At 41.4% G+C, this 18,657-nt stretch overlaps 1 protein-coding gene across 2 annotated transcripts; it reads right to left on the bottom strand.

Annotated features, from left to right (window-relative positions):
• Positions 1-1,920: 1,920 nt before the first annotated feature.
• LOC120055871 (serine/threonine-protein kinase PLK3-like) lies at positions 1,921-9,731 on the bottom strand. Of its 2 annotated transcripts, none has more exons than XM_039003899.1 (15): positions 9,442-9,731; positions 8,427-8,534; positions 8,206-8,322; positions 7,978-8,107; positions 7,691-7,778; positions 7,495-7,590; positions 7,006-7,204; positions 6,536-6,662; positions 6,323-6,432; positions 5,678-5,801; positions 5,306-5,389; positions 5,032-5,194; positions 4,754-4,883; positions 4,421-4,531; positions 1,921-4,290 (listed from the first exon to the last, which is right to left on the bottom strand). In XM_039003899.1, the coding sequence occupies exons 1-15, from the start codon at positions 9,646-9,648 to the stop codon at positions 4,096-4,098; spliced, it is 1,989 nt and encodes a 662-aa protein (XP_038859827.1). In that variant the 5' UTR covers positions 9,649-9,731; the 3' UTR covers positions 1,921-4,095. The 2 variants fall into 2 exon arrangements, with proteins under 2 accessions (XP_038859827.1, XP_038859828.1); XM_039003900.1 differs by having other exon boundaries at positions 9,618-9,731.
• Between the last annotated feature and the right edge of the window lie 8,926 nt (positions 9,732-18,657).

The following is an 18,657-nucleotide window of genomic DNA, read 5'->3' as shown; positions in this document are numbered from 1 at the left end:
TTGAAGTCAGAAGTTTACATACACCTTAGCCAAATACATTTAAACTCAGTTTTTCACAATTCCTGAAATTTATTCCTAGTAAAAATTCCCTGTCTTAGGTCAGTTAGGATCACCACTTTATTTTAAGAATGTGAAATGTCAGAATAACAAAGAGAATGATTTATTTCAGCTTTTATTTTTTTCATCACATTCCCAGTGGGTCAGAAGTTTACATACACTCAATTAGTATTTGGTAGCATTGCCTTTAAATTGTTTAACTTGGGTCAAACGTTTCAGGCAGCCTTCCACAAGCTTCCCACAATAAGTTGGGTGAATTTTGGCCCATTCCTCCTGACAGAGATGGTGCAACTGAGTCAGGTTTGTAGGCCTCTTTGCTCGCACACACTTTTTCAGTTCTGCCCACAAATTTTCTATAGGATTGAGGTCAGGGCTTTGTGCTGGCTACTCTAATACCTTGACTTTGTTGTCCTTAAGCCATTTTGGCACAACTTTGGAAGTATGCTTAGGGTCATTGTCCATTTGGAAGACCCATTTGCGACCAAGCTTTAACTTCCTGACTGATGTCTTGAGATGTTGCGTCAATATATCCACATAATTTTCCTGCCTCATGATGCCATCTATTTTGTGAAGTGCACCAGTCCCTCCTGTGGCAAAGCACCCCCACAACATGATGCTGCCACACCCGTGCTTCACGGTTGGGATGGTGTTCTCCGGCTTGTAAGCCTAATTTTTCCTCCAAACATAACGATTATGGCTAAACAGTTCTATTTTTGTTTCATCAGACCAGAGGACATTTCTCCAAAAAGTACAATCTTTGTCCCGATGTGCAATTGCAAACCGTAGTCTGGCTTTTTTATGGCAGTTTTGGAGCAGTGGCTTCTTCCTTGCTGAGCGACCTTTCGGGTCGTCTTACTGTGGATATGTTGTGGATATAGATACTTTTGTACCTGTTTCCTTCAGCATCTTCACAAGGTCCTTTGCTGTTGTTCTGGAATTGATTTCCACTTTTCGCACCAAAGTACATTCTCTAGGAGACAGAACGTGTCTCCTTCCTGAGTGATATGATGGCTGCGTGGTGCCATGGTGTTTATACTTACGTACTATTGTTTGTACAGATGAACGTGGTACCTTCAGGCATTTGGAAATTACTCCCAAGGATGAACCAGACTTGTGGAGGTCCACATTTTTTCCCCCTGAGGTTTTGGCTGATTTTTGATTTTCCCATGATGTCAAAGCACTGAGTTTGAAGGTAGGCCTTGAAATACATTCACAGATACACTGCCAATTGACTCGAAATATGTGAATTAGCCTATCAGAAGCCGAAGCCATGACATTTTCTGGAATTTTCCAAGCTGTTTAAAGGCACAGTCAAATTAGTTTGTAAACTTCTGACCCACTGGAATTATGATAGTAAGTGAAATAATCGGTCTAAACAATTGTTGGAAAAATTACTTGTCACGCACAAAGTAAATGTCCTAACCGACTTGCCAAACCTATAGTTCGTTTTAATGACTCCGACCTAGGTGTATGTGAACTTCCGACTTCAACTGTGTGACCAGATGCCTATCTGTATTTCCAGTCTTGAGCAAGCCGTAGATTAGGGCCTAACAATTCACAAGACAGATTCTCATTACTCAGTAAAATCTTTGAATTTTGTTACATTTATATTTTTGTTCAGCGTAGATCCAAATTGTTGCAAGTAGCTAGTCCACCTGGATGAACAGTGATAAAGTCCTAGTTCCTAGGGCCAGAATATGTCAACTCTGGTGTATGGCCAAGACTAGTTTGAGAATGAATTTGTATTTCACCAACACCATTGCCAAATGTGCTTTTTGTACAAATGTTAAGCTCATGGGGCAAAAAAGCTTAAACTGTTGTATTTTCTGATGGAAATCAGGCAATTGTCAGACTTCAAAATGGTCAATGTGATTACCATAAACTTTATTTTCCTCCATTCGCCCAAATACAGTACATAGTGATCATATCACATGTCAAGACCATAGAATTACACATTAATAAATAAAATAAATAGACAACATTTGTCAAAAATAAAGGTTCTTCTGAAATAGCAGATGCTTTCACAATGTTGTATTTTTGAAAAGACAATACCCGGAAGTAGTATACTACTTGTACTCAGGGGTCACAGTTTAAGGATACAACTCTTGGCAGAGACGGCCGGCAAGGTAAACCAAAGAGGGATGAGTACAGTATGACAAAACACCATTTTACATATTGATACAGGTTTATCATACCATTTTACCAAAAGCTTATACCAGGTAGTGAGACTAGCGCTTCATTTTAAGTTGCCCAATTCCAGGTAAAAAAGTATTTGCCTCCATAGCCCATTTCCATTGACACCACAACCTGACATTCAAAAGGGCTGTTATTGCACAATACAGAATTCTCAAAAAGGCACTTTATCCCCTTTGCCAAACAGCAATGCAATTTTGCAAAGCCAATTTCAACTGGAGTGCACACATTCACTCCTGAACACACAAACTATATATTAGGGCGATTCCATGGCATCATAAGACAAAAAATATTTTTTATCTCAGATTGTGGCACTTCTCAGAGACCTCATTGGGCAAAAGATGTTTCACATTTGCAACTTCAGAAAATCCTGATGAAAGTTGCCATTTGTAGACCTATACACATGCCTCCTGTAAGACTTTATGATCCGTACATGATAGACATCTTGGTGTCGTTATACTCCTTAGTGTGCACGAGCATGTCTAGATTTTGAAACATTTTCACATTAAAAATATTAGTGTGAATCTCTCAAAGCACCCTTTATGATTTTGCTACTTTTAATACCATGTTTGGAACAAAATACACCACATAGAAGTACATCAAATTTCCAGAGTGTGGTCCAGTAATTCTGAAGTTTTCAATTTTATGAGCACCACCAAAACAGTGAATGGTGATTTGTTGAATGTGCAATCCTAAAAAGGAGGGCTGTGGTTGGTATAATGACCTATGTAATTTCCTTAAAAGTACAAGAGCCCACTGGAAGTGTGATTTGTTTGAAGAGTATTTGGTTCCAAACAATGTCTAAAAATAAACCAAATCAAAACAGGTACTTTGAGATAATGCTAAATGTCAAACAATAAGTTATATTTTTTCCAGAATCTAGAAATATTACATATTTTAGAGCACACTATAAGGAGAATAATGAAACGAAGACATTGTCTGTATCATGTACAGTTCACAGATCATAGGGTCTTACAAGAGGCATGTATAGGTCTAAACAGGCAACTAATTTTGTGAAACTATTCATACAAACTTAAAAACATGTCAAATATACTTCTGCCCAATAAAGTTGCGATGTGAGAATTACCAGATCTTGGCAAAAATATTTTGGGGCAATGCTGGTATGAGTTGTACATTAACCAGTTAAGGTTAAAAGAATGACCTTTTGGTATCTATAGCTAAAAACAGAACAAAAACGTAGCAACTTGTGGTAGAATGACTGCCAATCCAAAGAAATAAGAGATTGTGCAAATAGTGTCACTCATTGCCCTCATGCCATCGTGTACCAATTAGTGAAGTTCAATTATCATAAAAAAGGCAAGTGAAGTCAAAGCATGAAAAGCAGAAAAGCCCCTTTTCACAGATTTAACCATAATAGGGCTGGTCACTAGGCAGCTTGTGATTCCAGCCTGCCATTTTCAGAATCAGGTCTGAGCATCTACTCAGAGAACAGGGTCAGGTTGTTTGTGCGCATGAAGTGAGTCAAGCCAGTAGTGTGTTACTGTTGTCAGGCTTCATTCTAAAAGAATAAATGAAAAAGATCGATGTGCACCATAGTCCAAAGAGGCCAGACACTAGCCGAAGATAGGAGACTCCCTGAATTAACAGAGCCTCCGAGTTATTTGCTCCCAGTGGAAGCAGAAAGCAGCGGGTTGATTGGCTGAGGCTTGTGGACAGAGCCAGGCGTTACGGCACTGGGGTGAAGTTTTCACTAGGTACAGATCCAGGATCAGCTTCCCCTCCCCCAATTCTAACCTTCACCATCATGGGGAATTCAAAACTGACCCTAGATCAGCATTTAGGGGGAAACTTCACCTTACTCTGGAGCTGTGAGGCAGGGGTCCATTATGAATCAGCGTGGTGTTCGAGCAGCTGGACCACGTAACGCATGCGGTGCCGTAGCTCGGCAGAACAGCCCATCTCTGACAGCATGCTCAGGAGGTAGGTGTAGGACACACGCTCTTGGCTGATGTAGGTCAGTAGGTAGGAGCCAGAGGATTTGCACAGGATGATCTTGGTGTGGTCAGTGTAGAAATTCACCTGTGAGAAAAGGATGGTAAATGCACAATAAGACAAAGGGAATTTTGTACAATATAATTAGTGGTGAATAACAGAGTGCTGCAGTTAAATTGTGCTACGCAAAGCACAGAAGTGTAGCAGTAAGTCTTACCTGCAGGGTACCGTTGTTGAAGAGCATCACCAGAGCATGGTCGGTCTTCACCCACTGCAGAAGGAGCGGTGGCTGGGAGGGAGGCTGGTCTTCACAGTGGAGGTCTCCACCCTGGAAAAGAGAAAACATTACATTAAAATACCACTTAGATCAGCTAACTGCAAGCTGATACTTTAAGATACAATGACTGTCCGAGTTTCAAATGGCAACCAACTCACCATGAAATGCACTACTTTTGACCAGGGCTCATAGTTCTTTGGTCAAAAGTAGAGTACTAATGAAACCGGGTACCATTTGGGAGGCAACCTATAACTTCCTTGTCCAATGCCTTACCTCCATGAGGTTCTGTTCCATGTAGTTGGCCATAAGCTCCACAATCTGCTTCTGGCTGCAGAGCTGCTCTGGTAAAGCACTGGCCTGGAAGGTGAAGTGTTTGTTGTTGGTCATGCAGTAGTGCACAGTCCTATGGAGAAGACAATGGCGATACATTAGACAAGGGTTTGAAACAATCAAAAGGCTACAAAACAAGCACAACTCGGGTTTGTTCAAAGCATTAAAATAAGGCTAATAACTGCTTGAATATTATTAAATTAATTGAAAAGGGCTCTTACTTGCGCTGATCACACAGACTCAAGTGTGTCCCCTCGTTGAAGAGCACACCAATGTCTTGATTTGAGAGCTGGTAGCCAAAGCCATATTTATTGGAATAATCAACCCATTTTGTGACCCAGATAAAGGATTTGGGTCTGGAGAGACAAGGTGGATTTCTTGTAGCTGGAGAGGAAAATAGACTTATTTAGAAAAGGCTAGTTAAGAGAATTTCAGTATAATCAAGCCATTTAAACATACACTGAATACTAGCTTGCAGAGGGGCTGAAAGCTCACCTGCAGGCATGGCAGACAAACAGCTGTTGAGGACATTCATGGCTGACTCAGCGATAGCAGAAGGGGTAACGCCGTCTTCACACGCTGGAGAGAGATGGGAGAGGGTGAGGTTTAATTATACACCACCAACAGTCTGACTCAACCACTTATCAGGTCCATGAGCTCAAAAATGAAACGATCATTGCATTCAAGCCACTTAAAAAGATCAATTTGGATACACCAAAAAGACAAGAGAAAGGCTGTTTCACAGTAATTGAACAGTATAGGTATGGAAAAGGCCTTGATCTTAAAATAATCTATATTTAAAGCATTGATCATGTTCATTAAAACTGCTCATTGATTGTAAATCAAACAGCCAGAGTAGCGACTTACGTTCTGTGCTGCTGGCCACCGTGCCTTTAAAGGAGCCTGATACTGCGGACTTCCTGGACTCTTCCTCAGCTGGAGTATCCAGCGGACCAGAGCTGACTTGCTGGCCTACTGTGGGAGTGGGAGGCTGAAAAAGGAAACGGCTTTCTTGAGCATAAGGAAACACTGGCTTTCCTTCCTTACAAGAGTTTTAAATCTGACCCAAAAAGCAAAGAATGGCGCATGAATTAAATGCAGTTGTACTGAATCACAGCACCGCTAGGGAAACAGATGTCAGGGGGCTGTGAGAACAAGGATTAGCAGTGTGCATATACTGCTGCACATTAATTCTATTCCACAGGCTTGGTTATTTTTTAAAAGACGTGGTCAAGCCATCCCCCAGGCTCTCCATATGTTTTCTGGCTAAAATGTGATTCTGAACTACAGTAGAAAACTATTCTGAGAGATTTACTACTATAGCAACCCCATAACAGTCCCTGGCTGAGCTTGATCCTTAGCTAATGCATCTCAGCTAACAAGAGGAAGTGCAAAATGGCTGCATACTTAAAGTAATTAAACATGTCTAGCCTATGCTATAAACTATCTAGCCTACAGAAAAAAACTTTTGCTGTACCATACCATGTGTTGTCATGTGAGAATAATACATACCTCATTGGCTCCAACTGTTTTATAGCTTATCTGGCGACTAATGGAGCATTTGACGATGCCAGACACAAGCTTGGAGATGCTCTCCCGCTCTTCACAATGGCTGTTATCCACTATAAAACAAACACATGTTCAATTAAACCCTGATTCTAGGGTTAATCCTGGGGTTAGGCTGCAGCCTTTTGAAGGTCAGTCATGACTTGCCACAATGCTTACCTTTGGATTTTCTCTTGCCAAAAAGACTCTTGGCCATCTTGGTGAAAAACTTCTTGGCAGGGCTGGGCAGGTTGAGCTCTGGCACTGTCACACAGCTGCTGGGAGGCAGCTTGTCTGGGGTGAAAGCCTATAAGAGGGAGAGAAGAGGTTTAGGACAGGGAAAATGCAAGGTCGGCACTTCAAAAATCAAACTTAGCACAATGAATACTGACATCCTGTCGAGATCTCTTCAGTCAGTGTCCATGTGCTATTATTCAGTGTTGCTCTTTAGAAAGTACACTTTATAGCCAAGGCTGAGGCCTCCAATTGTACCCAAATGTCATCTCAAGATCAAGAAGCATAAACCAATTGGAAAGTCACTCAAAATACAAATCAAGGCAGATTAGACTAAAAATGTAATCCAATGAGTAAAAAGCTATAGGAATTGGTCCTGTAAATTCTAGCCTAATTCCAGGGCATGGGTGACATACTTTTGTGAAGAATTGGTGGTTGAGGATTTGGTCCAGTGTGAGGCGGTCGCTGGGGTTCTTCTGCAGAATGCCAGAGATGAGTTTCTGAGCAGCAGGAGACAGGGTTGAGGGCAGGTTGTATTTCACTTCCTTGATACACTTGTACGTCTCCTTTAGATCAAGGGTTTCAAAGGGAGGGTTCCCGCACATCAGCGTGTACCTGGTTAAAAACAAGACTAATCCGTAAGTCTCCCAAATGCCAATTGAGTTCAAGTGTTGACATAGCTTAATTTGAGTAACGTTTTACAAGCGTAAACTAGCTTAGCAACGGCCTACCTCATAACGCTAAAACAACTTTTTGCATATGTGAAATTCTGTACATCCTTTAAATGTTTAAGCACTAAGTATGAGCTGTAGTGCCACTGTAGATCAAAGCCAACATTAAGTATGCACCAAGTCAAATACAACGTAGCTCAGACACCACAAAACCACCATTTTAAGTATACTTACATTACACAACCTAGTGACCAGATGTCAGACTCTGTTCCATGGCCCTGCCTGTTCAACACCTCGGGTGCAAGGTAGTTAGGTGTTCCACATATAGTTCTGAGGAGAAACAGGTTTGCATTAGAGGTGTTCACCTCAGATTGGCTGGGAAGGAAAAAAGAATATTCCGGCATAGGACATATTCCATCAGTTGACTTACTTCTTCCTCTGCTCAACTGTTTCCAACTTTGCTGCCAGCCCGAAGTCCCCTAACCGCAACTCCATGTTCTCATTCACAAAGAAATTCCCTGCAAGAGCAACATTTGTCAAGTCCATTTTTCCCCTAGGCCTCCCATGAGGAATAGGCACACACCTGAAATGGTTTGTCATGAAACTACAACCAAATAGGAAATTCTAAATATACCATTGACATTTTCTAATTGGCTGAACTGAATAAGAGATGGTGGTAAAATATAAAAATGACATTTGACAAATCACTCTAAATACCTAATTTGAGATCCCTGTGAAGGATGCCCCTATTGTGAAGGTACTTCATCCCAGATATGATCTGCCGGAGGTAATACCGCACTTCTGGGTCTGTCAGTGTGTGTCTTGCTTTCCAAATGTGTGCCAGGGACTGCGAAGACAAGGTGAGAATTCTGTCAGTACCCAGTGAGCACCCTTCAGAATTCCTGCACAAGCTGTACCATAACAGAAAGCAGCAGCACCACTCACCTTTCTACTGCAGAGTTCAAGGAAAATATAGATGTTGTCTTGGTCTTCAAAATGATGGGAGAACTTGACCACATGCTTGTGATGAAGGGATTTGTGAAGCTCGATTTCATTTGTTATCTGACAGAAAAATTATGAAACTGTTAACCATTAAACAAGTAGGAATAGAGACCACTCTTTGGAAAAAAGTTAATCTGTAGATCTACATTCAAATGTTTCCTTACCTTATCTCTCTGATGAGGTTTTGACACCCTGCTCTGTGGTATCACCTTTACAGCATACATTTTCTTGTTAGAAAGGTCTGTCATTTCATAGCATCGTGCAAAGCCACCCTTAGAAGAAAAACCATAGACACGACAAATCAGCATCAGCATTTAATTTCTAGCCATAAAATAACATTAATGGGGTTTTCACAATGATGTTGGTTTTGCTGCCTTTCAACACTAGGCTGCCTGTTTGTATTGCCTATCCAATGACGTATGTTCCAAACATATACCTCGTACAGAATTGTGACGCTTTCCTTTCATCAGATACATTCGATTTTTTATTAGTACCTGTGTTAAACACATGATTTAATTTATAATTAAATGAAATTATTATATTTAGGGTAATGCCACATCACACAAGCATTAACAATGATTTGTTTCTCACATGCAGCAGCACAGACTGAGGCAACGATGTTTAGACAGTGACACCGCGCTTGTGTTGATACATTAAGAATATATACACATTCTATCAACAAATGACTGACCAGTAACAAGTAGGGCGTTAGAATGTATTATTACACTGGCAAAATAATGTAGTCTATCCTCATGACGGGTGGTATTTGAACGGTGGCTGGTTTTACGATTAGCCAATGTGCCAATTTCCACCACCTCAGTCGCAAGAGATAATACATTAACATCGATATTTGGGCTAGTAGACTAGATTAATGCACATGAGGGGCGCATCTCGCTAGACTCGTCGTGAGAGAAAGACTAGGAGGCTAGGATAAAGTTTGTCATATCCAACACCGCACGAGGTAATTATCCCGCAACATTCACATGTGACTAACGTGTAGCTTTGTAGAACATGCGACCTAACTGAACAAATCATGTCAATGAATGAAAACTGACAATGCCGCGTCTGTTACAATCTCTTTTTCTTTAGACTACTACCATCGGACCACATCGTCACCAGAATTGTGTAGAAATAATTGAATTCGGTGAGATACATAATCCATAGAGCAAATTGATATACCTTTCCCAGAAGTTTTCCTTTACTGTAAGATTTTCCTGTCTTGGAATCTGTCACCACCTGGGCGAGTTCTGGTTTGATTTGTTCGGATTTAGTCCTGTTCGGTTTAGTAGGAGGAATAACTTCACGTTCTGGACAAGGTTTGAATAGATTCGGATTCATCGTGAGACATGAACTACCTTGAGAGGTGGCGAAACATGGGGTATCCATTCTTCCAAAATAAATATTTTCCAACAAGCCTCGGATTCAACAATTGAGCCTTTCAGCGGAGTCGTGTCGTCAAATCCAATTCGTATCCATCTGACATGACCGCGCAGAAAATTATTCAACTATATAAACTATCCCTGACGTCACGGAGGGCGGGTGAATAGGTGGTGCATTACTGAAATGAACCAATCCTATTTGCTCGAAATACTTTTCAATCAAAGATGATTTTAATGATTCATGTGCACATTACACTTATGCTCTATCAACATGATATTCTATATACCAAGATGAAATAAATATGTATTCATTTATTGTCTTATTAGTAGGATTTTGTCTTAGAAATTGTAATATGTAACCTGTATTTTGGAAATTAAATTTCTGTAATAAATGTTTCTTTAAGAAAACTGAAGACAACAATCAATAAACAGCATTTTATCATATTGACTTTAGTGCCATTATCACGAGGCTGAACATGAGGCTGCCAACTCATTTCACGTCTGACAGTGAAAGGAAGTGGTTCGAGATGCCACCTGGTGGAGTAAACATTGAATGGTTTCAGCATGAACTACAAGTGAAAACTGTATCCATCTGACATGCGCAGCTGCGGTTTCCTTCATATAAAGCCATTTTCTTTCAGTAGGGATAGGGATTAGGGAATCATCTCACCAGTGCCTGTTCAACAAATAGCCATTGGCAAATAATCAGTGGCTGGGCGACTACAGTATTTGGAAACACCTAGGATAATCCGTAGAAAGAGGAGGAAGGGAAGCGCTACTAAGGTACACAATAGTACATTTTGGTAGATAGAAGGTGCTCTTTGGCAAAGGGGGTAAATTGGTCATCAAAAAGAAAGGAGGACCAAGGCACTCTTCATATAATTAATTTAAATGCCTTTATTAGTATGGCATGTTCAATAGAAAGAAAGTTTTTACCGACGCGTTTCGGCTGCATGGCCTTCGTCAGGGAGTACAAAAAAAAGAAGAATACTATGTCCTCTTTTGAACGGCTTTTAGCCCTAATTGGAAGAGGGAGTGGTTACAAAATTGATTAGACACACCTAGTAAGCAATACTATACACATTAAAAGGTGAAATACTGTAGCTATGTTATCATAAAAATACAACTCCAAGCTAGAAGTATCAGAACACTTAGAAAGGTAGTTCTAACCTTAAATATGACTGGGAGAAGTGTCAAGAATAAGAAAGCAATATATTCCATAGTACACTAGAACACAGCAAAACATGAACAACAACAGTCTAAACATAGCTGAGGGCAATTGAGCAAAATGTCCACTAGATGACAGCAAATGGACCTATCACGACCCGACAGGAAGGGTGAGAAATCCATATTTTCATTTAAACCAGGGTATTTAGTGGCCTGTAGTTTGTAAATCCAAAAGCTTTCCCTTTGGTTTAACTGTTTAAAACTGTCCCCTTTTCTAATAGAGGCCGGAATATGATCAATACCCATAGCTTGTAGGGAGGCAGGGTTGCCATGGTGTAAGGACTTGTAGTGCCTTGCCATGGGGTAGTCTTCATTGCCTACCCGTATGGCATACTTGTGTTCTGCTAAGCGGTCTTGAAGGTGTCTCTTTGTCCGTCCAATGTAGAACACCTTGCACTGTGGACATTCCACTCTATAGATGACATGAGTGGTTTTGCAGTTAATGAAATGCTTGACGTAATACTCCATTTTGGAAGCTGTGTCAACAAAATACTGCTTCTGTACAATATTTCTGCAATGGTTACATTTAAAAGAGCCCTTGGGTTTGTGGTCAAGCCAAGTTTTTTTGAGAGTCACCCGGAAGATAACTGTGGACTAATTTGTCATTTAGGGTAGGACATCTCTTAAAGCTTATGACTGGTGGATCAGGAAAGACTTGGTGTAGTAGTGTATCACTTTGGATGATTCCCCAATTATTTTTAATGATTCTTTTAATATTCTCTGCTTCAGTGCTGTATTTTGTAACAAAATACACTCTCTCTGATGTATCACAAGGCACTCCCCTTCGCAACAAGTTCTCTCTGTCAAGTAATCCAGCTCTTATACCTGCATCTTTCAGGACCTGAAAGCTGTAGCCCCGATTCAAGAAGCGATTCTCCAATTCAGCAGATTTGACACTGTAGTCTGTTTCCTGATCGCAAATTCTGCGGACTCTTTGGAATTGTCCATATGGAATATTCTCTTTTAGCCTTTTGGGGTGAAAGCTGTCTGCCCTCAGAATGGTATTCCCATCTGTAGGCTTCCTGAAGATTGATGTGTGCATACAACCTTTGTCATTTTTACTAATGTCGAGGTCCAAAAAATGAATGTTATCCTTGCTGTACTCCATAGTTAGTTTGATGTTAGGGTTAATGCTGTTAAGGTATTGGTGGAAGGAAATAAGTTCATCTTCTGAGCCGGACCAAAACAGGCAAACATCATCAATATAGCGTCCCCACCATATAATCCGGTCAAAGAAATGGTTATTAGAAGGATCCAAAATGAAGTCATTTTCCCATTTACCCAAGTTCAAACCAGCATAGGAAGGGCTGTAGCAAGCTCCCATGGCACATCCTTTGACCTGTTTAAAAATACGGTCCTGAAAGATAAAGATGTTATGATTAAGAGTCCATTCAGTCAGTGAGACAATGAATTCTGTAGGAGGCATCTCAGTTTCAGGTCGGGTACTCAAGAAATGGTGCATAGCTGCCAAACCTTGTTCATGTTCAATGGTGGTGTATAGAGACTCCACATCCATGGTGACTAAAAAGGAAGCTGTACCTATATTGTTCAATTCCTTAATTTTGTTCAACACATCTGTGGTATCTTGAAGATAGGCTGGGAGTGATGTCAGAAAAGGCTTAATAAAGTAATCAATGTACTTAGAGATGGGTTCTGTCAGACTTTCATTACCACTAATGACTGGTCTGCCTGGGGGATTTACAAGATTTTTGTGGACTTTTGGAAGAAGGTAAAAAGAAGCAATACGCGGACTGCCATTGAAAATAAATTTGAACTCATTGTCTGAAATGTAGCCATTCTCCTTAGGTTCTGTGAGGATCCCTTTTCAATTCAGTTTTTAGGTCCTCTGTAGGGTTGAAGGTAAGAGATTGGTAGAATTCATCATTGTCTAATTGACGTTAGGCTTCTGTCACATATTTGTCTTTACTCCACACTACTGTAGCACCACCTTTGTCTGCTTTTCTAACCACAATCCGTTCATTTTTGGACAATGATTCAACTGCATCCCTCTCTGTCTTAGAAAGATTACGTCGTGTTTGGTTGGAGTCAATTTTACCCTTAAACAGATTCTCCACATCAAAATTCACTTTCTTGGCAAATGTATTTAGTGTGGCATTCTGGACAATGGGACAAAAAGTGGACTTGGGCTTAAAATGTGTTTTTGAGGGAACAGAAACTGCCTGACCTGAGACACTGGTGTGTGTAGTTGGAGAGATGTTTTGTTTGTAGCAGGCCTTCAGATGTAGATTCCTGTAGAAACGAAATGGGTCAATCTTTGTATTGAATTCATTAGTTGAATATGTGGGGGCAAAGGACAGTCCTTTAGACAAGACCCTTATGCAATCATCAGAAAGGGGTTCTCCAGAAATGTTGATCACAGCCTTGTTCTGGTCCTGCTCTGTGTGGTTGGATAGTTTTGATTTCTTCCTCCCCCTCCGTGTTGGCCTCTTCCGCGTCCTCTCCCTCTCTTGTTGAGGAACCTGCGTGACTCCTCTTCCTGATCTAAAAAATCTTGAGAGGAGCTGGCCTCTGAGCGTCTGGGGTGATCCTCATCGTCACTGCTTGTAAAGTTGAAAGAAATAGATCTAGGCTTCCTTCTCTGCAGATGTGATTCTGAATTCTTGCGTGTTGGTTTTCTCCAGGCAAAGACCTTGCCATCTCTATAGTCTACTTCATCTCATCTAAATTTTCTTAGCTTGTCTTGGTTCAATGTCAGAGTGAATGTGTCTACTTTCTCTTTCAAGATCTCATCACATTGTGCTTTGTTAGAATTGTCACTGTGTTCTGTGATTTTCCTTTTTACTTCTTCAATTTCTGTTTGGACTACTTGTCTGTCCTTTTTAGATTCTTCTATTAGAAGTAGCATTAGGTCAAAAGAACCCTTGTTGAGAATAGCCTCCCATTTATCTCTAAATTCAGTTTTACCTTGTGCTCCATTAGCTGGAAACTTCATAATACGGAGGCCTCTGGGGATTAGGCCTTTCCTCCAATAGTCAGACAAGGTGATAGAATTGAGGTCAAGTTTGGTATCTTTCTCCATAAGGTGTTGCAAGTCTCTGTAAGCCTTGTTTAAGTCCATTCCAGTATTCTCTGTGGCTGTCATCTCATCTAGCAATGAGGTAGTGGTAATAATCCTTTGGCCCTCTTCATGTACTCCCTGACGAAGGCCATGCAGCCGAAACGCGTCGGTTTAAAAAAAAAATTGTTTCTATTGAACATGCCATACTAATAAAGGCATTTTAATTCATTATATGAAGAGTGCCTTGGTCCTCCTTTCTTTTTGATGACCTAGGATAATCCTTTCTCAGTTTGACATGTTGAGAAGCTGTGTTCAGAATGTTTGGCAACTGGAAAGCTGATCCCTTGTTTTAGGGATAAAATACATTTTGATTCATAAAATGTTGCTCTTTTTAATAAAGATCCAGCTAATAATTGGCCCCTCAGTAAACCCCCCTGTAATTTGAACAACAGCAATCCCCTTTTCATGTAAATGTCTCTGGGGTTTGCATCTTGATCACTTAGCTTGCATTACAGAACCAGACCATGGAAGGCTACTAAAAACAATTCTTAAATTATATATATTTTAATTTAACCATTATTTAACTAGGCAAGTCAGTTATGAACAAATTCTTATTTACAATGATAACCCACTGTTCCCCGGTAGGCCAACTGCCTTGTTCAGAGGCAAAACGACAGATTTTTACCTTGTCATCTCAGGGATTTGATCCAGCAACCTTTCGGTTACTAGTCCAATGCTCTAACCACTAGGCTACCTGCTACCCCAACCAGGGACCATTCGTGTCTAAGGCGAACGTGATAACCACTACACTACGGAAACACGTTAGAGTGGATAACTTTGACATTTTATTCTGAAATGTATATGTACATGAGTGCAACAATTTTACATTTTCACAAATATACTTTGATCTACCTAATAAAGTTAGACTTAAGTTATTACTTTTTGGAATGATTTGAACAGGAAGGAACATCTCTGCAAACTTTCATTTTCAGTCAGTTCAAGGACTTTTAAGAGGGAAATGGAATGCAAAGTCATCAATGTACGAAAATAAAAAACTAAGGAAGGACTGGAAGGTTTTTAGGGTGTGGATCAGGTTCAAAACAAAACTAAGAATACTGCGTTAGGGCGACCCCTAAGTTCAACTTGCTAGTTATCTAAGTAAGTAGCTAAATTAATATTGTGTTCGAGAAGTCAAAGCCCTTTGGATGAGTTATCTGGACAGACGCCACTGCAGCTTGATTTCCTTCCGTTTTTTCTCCTCTCCATTCTGGTCCATCTGCTCCTCCCTATCTTCTCTGAGCAGGCAGTCCCAGTTGCCCTAGCAACTCCAGACTCCACACATGTAACAGTTTAGTGTGAATCCCTTTTAACTGCACCCAACAAAGGATTTAATGTTCTCCAGCACACAACCCCAACACAGAAGACCAGGACAGGTAAGTATGCTCAAGGTAAGTTTTAGTTTCAATTCATGGGTTAAAATGGATTGGACCCCGTTTCCCCACCTCCCACAGCAGACTGTACGATTTCCAAGACTGTGTCCACAAAATAGACCCTCCCCCTTACTGCCTCAGGTAAATATCAAGCATGCAAAAGTGACACATTGCGAAATACTCATATGGCACTGCAAACAATATGGTGAAAGGCACTACAATCTCACTCTGGTGCGGCACACAATATGGGACCCACCCTTGGCCCTGCTCTACTCTGCTAACCCCTCTAAAATTACTTTCTACTGCTTTGGGACGAAATAGGGAGCGGGAAAGACAACAGAGGGTGGCAGAACCAGATCCTCACAAAAATTGAAATATAAACATCTCTGTCTGGTGATACCCAGATCTGCACAACTCCCTGTCCTGGAGCGCGCATGGTCTGAGTCTCTGGCTTGGCTATATCACCGATGGCCCCATCTCCGATGCTGAGGGAGACAGACGGCAGGGAAACCTGCCGACAATAGTGGCTTCCAGTAGTGTGGCAAAATGGCCCAGAGAGAAAGAGTAGTGTAAGGTGTACACAGGAAGAATCACATCCCTTAGTTGGCTGAGCTAAAGCTCCTAGATGTGCGTTGTACCAATGCCTCTCTCGGTCCTCTGCTCCCCACAGCCCCAGTTCGTCGTCAGCACAGCCGCCCACTTCCTCACTTGAATTCACCACTAAGACTCTTCGTCCTGCAGACACTGGTCCAGTGTGCTCACAGCAAACACCTAAGACATGGACACTTGCATAAGGGCCCAATCCCCCCAGAGACATTCTCCACTCAACTCCAAGCATCGAACACCACAAAACACAGGGCTTTAAAGGAAATGACAGCCAATCCCCAGCTACCTGTCGGATTAGCTAACTCCCTGCAGGTGCGTCTGATCACACGAGCTCCTACCCGACCCCAACACACACACTTTCTCTGTAGTCATCCCGACTACACTGAACTAGCCAACGGAGCCCAGTACCTAAGTAGGGGCCGTCGGTTCTCTCTGTTGGACCTGTACCCTTGGAGGTGCAGCGGGCTCTTCTCTGGCCTGGGGAATGGCAGGGAGTCTGACTGGGTACCATGTGTAGTTCTGCCTGTCTGGCCTAGGTGCCTGGCTCAGCTGAACATTGATGTAACTCCTCAGCCAACCAGACAATCAATCACTTTTTACATCAGCCGATGTCACAAAGTGCTATACATCTGGGCGAATTCTGAAGGTTGGTTAGGGGCAAGGCCGCACATGGATCCAATGAATTGTCTGTATTGTTCCCCCTCCCTCTGGTCGGACACGAAGGACTGGCAGTCCAGGCCGATGGTGTCCTAGAATGACAAAAGGCCGCGGTTGCCATCGGGGGATTAATTTATCCTGATCACGTCATCGGAAGTTTTGCAGGAGCACCCGTTCACCAACCATCAATGGGAGGTCCTTCGCCTGCTTGTCGTACCGCTGTTTCTCTCGCTCCTGCTGATATCGGGTCCTTGTCTCAACCGGACTGTAGGCCCATCGTAGCTGGTTATGATGGTGCCTCACCCATCCATCTAGAACCATCCGCAGCATCAGGGCCTCTACACCTAAAATCACCTCAACAGGAAGACAGGCATGCCTGCCACACGTTACAAAGAATGGGGTAAGCCCGGTGATGCTATGTTCAGTGTTGGTGTATGCCTGGAGAAGCATGGGTAACTACTGTCGTGGAAAATACCACTAAGGACTCCAAGTCAAAGTTAAATTAACATATCTTTATCATCACGGCCGGCGAGGTTACAACAAACATATCAGTCAAAGTACAAGTCTGTCGGAAGCTCTGAAGGGATGCTCTCCCTTCAGCACTCTTTATACTCATGCACAAACTAGGCGTCGCTGCTCTCAGTGTGCAATAAGCTGATCATGACCTTGCACACATTGTTACTTTGGCCCAACGCCTAGAAACTATGTGTTCCCTTCTTTCTGTTCTTCTATCAGTCCCCTCCCTGAGAGCAGTCGCAGAACATCCTAACCCAACAACAAGAAACAACACACTACATGTAGTCACAGATTTGCGGAGACAGAACACATTAAATATTTCTACTACACTCCCTCCTTGTACCACCATATGGGATAACAAAAATACATTTTACTTCTTAACATACATTCAGTCTATCATCAGGAGTGCATTTAGTAAATACTGATTCTTACATACAATAGGCATTACAATAGACAAAAATACATCTTCATATCTGATCCTTTTTCCATTACCATTTACATTCTACGGTTGCTGTCATTTAAGAACATAACTTAAAACCTTCAGGTACTTAATCAAACATGGATACCAATTCATTCTTGCATATTATCATCCATTATGGGGGCAAAGGGGAGTTCCTGGAAAGACAGCAAGTTATCAGTATCACCTTCTTTAGTAGCAATGGACATTCTCAGACTTGAGTTGCCAGGGAAGAACAAAATAGCCTTACAACAAGGAAGAAAAATGATCAAACACATTCAGAGGGTGAAGACAAAATATTTAAGTGCCTTTGAATGGAGTATCGTAGTAGGTGTCAGGCACACCGGTTTGTGTCAAGAACTGCAATGCTGTTGGGTTTTTCACGCTCAACTGTTTCCTGTGTGTATCAAGAATGGTACACCAACCAAATGACATCCAGCAACTCAATATTAGGAAGGTATTCTTAATGTTTTGAATACTCAAGTGTATAGTTTGCCCCTATATAACTTACACACACACCTCAACCACTTTCATCTTCTGAATCACTGTCCTCCTATACATATGTGCTGACCGAGCCAACATTGTGTAGGTCTGCCTGTATAAGGTGCCTGTCCTTAGCTGCCATAAGGCACATTTTATTTATTTTTTCACCTTTATTTAACCAGATAGGCCAGTTGAGAACAAGTTCTCATTTACAACTGCGACCTGGTCAAGATAAAGCAAAGTAGTGCAACAAAAACAGAGTTACACATGGGATAAACAAACATACAGTCAATAACACAATAGAAAAATGTATACAGTTTGTGCAAATGAAGTAAGGAGGTAAGGCAATAAATAAGCCAAATAGTGGCAAAGTAATTACAATTTACACTGGAGTGATATGTGCAGATGAGGATGTGCAAGTAGAAATACTGGTGTGCAAGAGAACAGAAAAACAAAAACAAATATAGGGATGAGGTAGGTAGTTGGTTGGATGGGCTATTTACAGATGGGCTGTGTAGATATGAGGGAGATATAAGTCTCCAACTTCAGTGATTTTTGCAATTCCTTCCAGTCATTGGCAGCAGAGAACTGGAAGGAAAGGCGGCCAAAGGAGGTGTTGGC

This window comes from Salvelinus namaycush, chromosome 11 (genome assembly GCF_016432855.1).
Source record: "Salvelinus namaycush isolate Seneca chromosome 11, SaNama_1.0, whole genome shotgun sequence".
NCBI lineage: Eukaryota > Metazoa > Chordata > Actinopteri > Salmoniformes > Salmonidae > Salvelinus > Salvelinus namaycush.
This window is presented reverse-complemented; position numbering and strand designations above follow the sequence as displayed.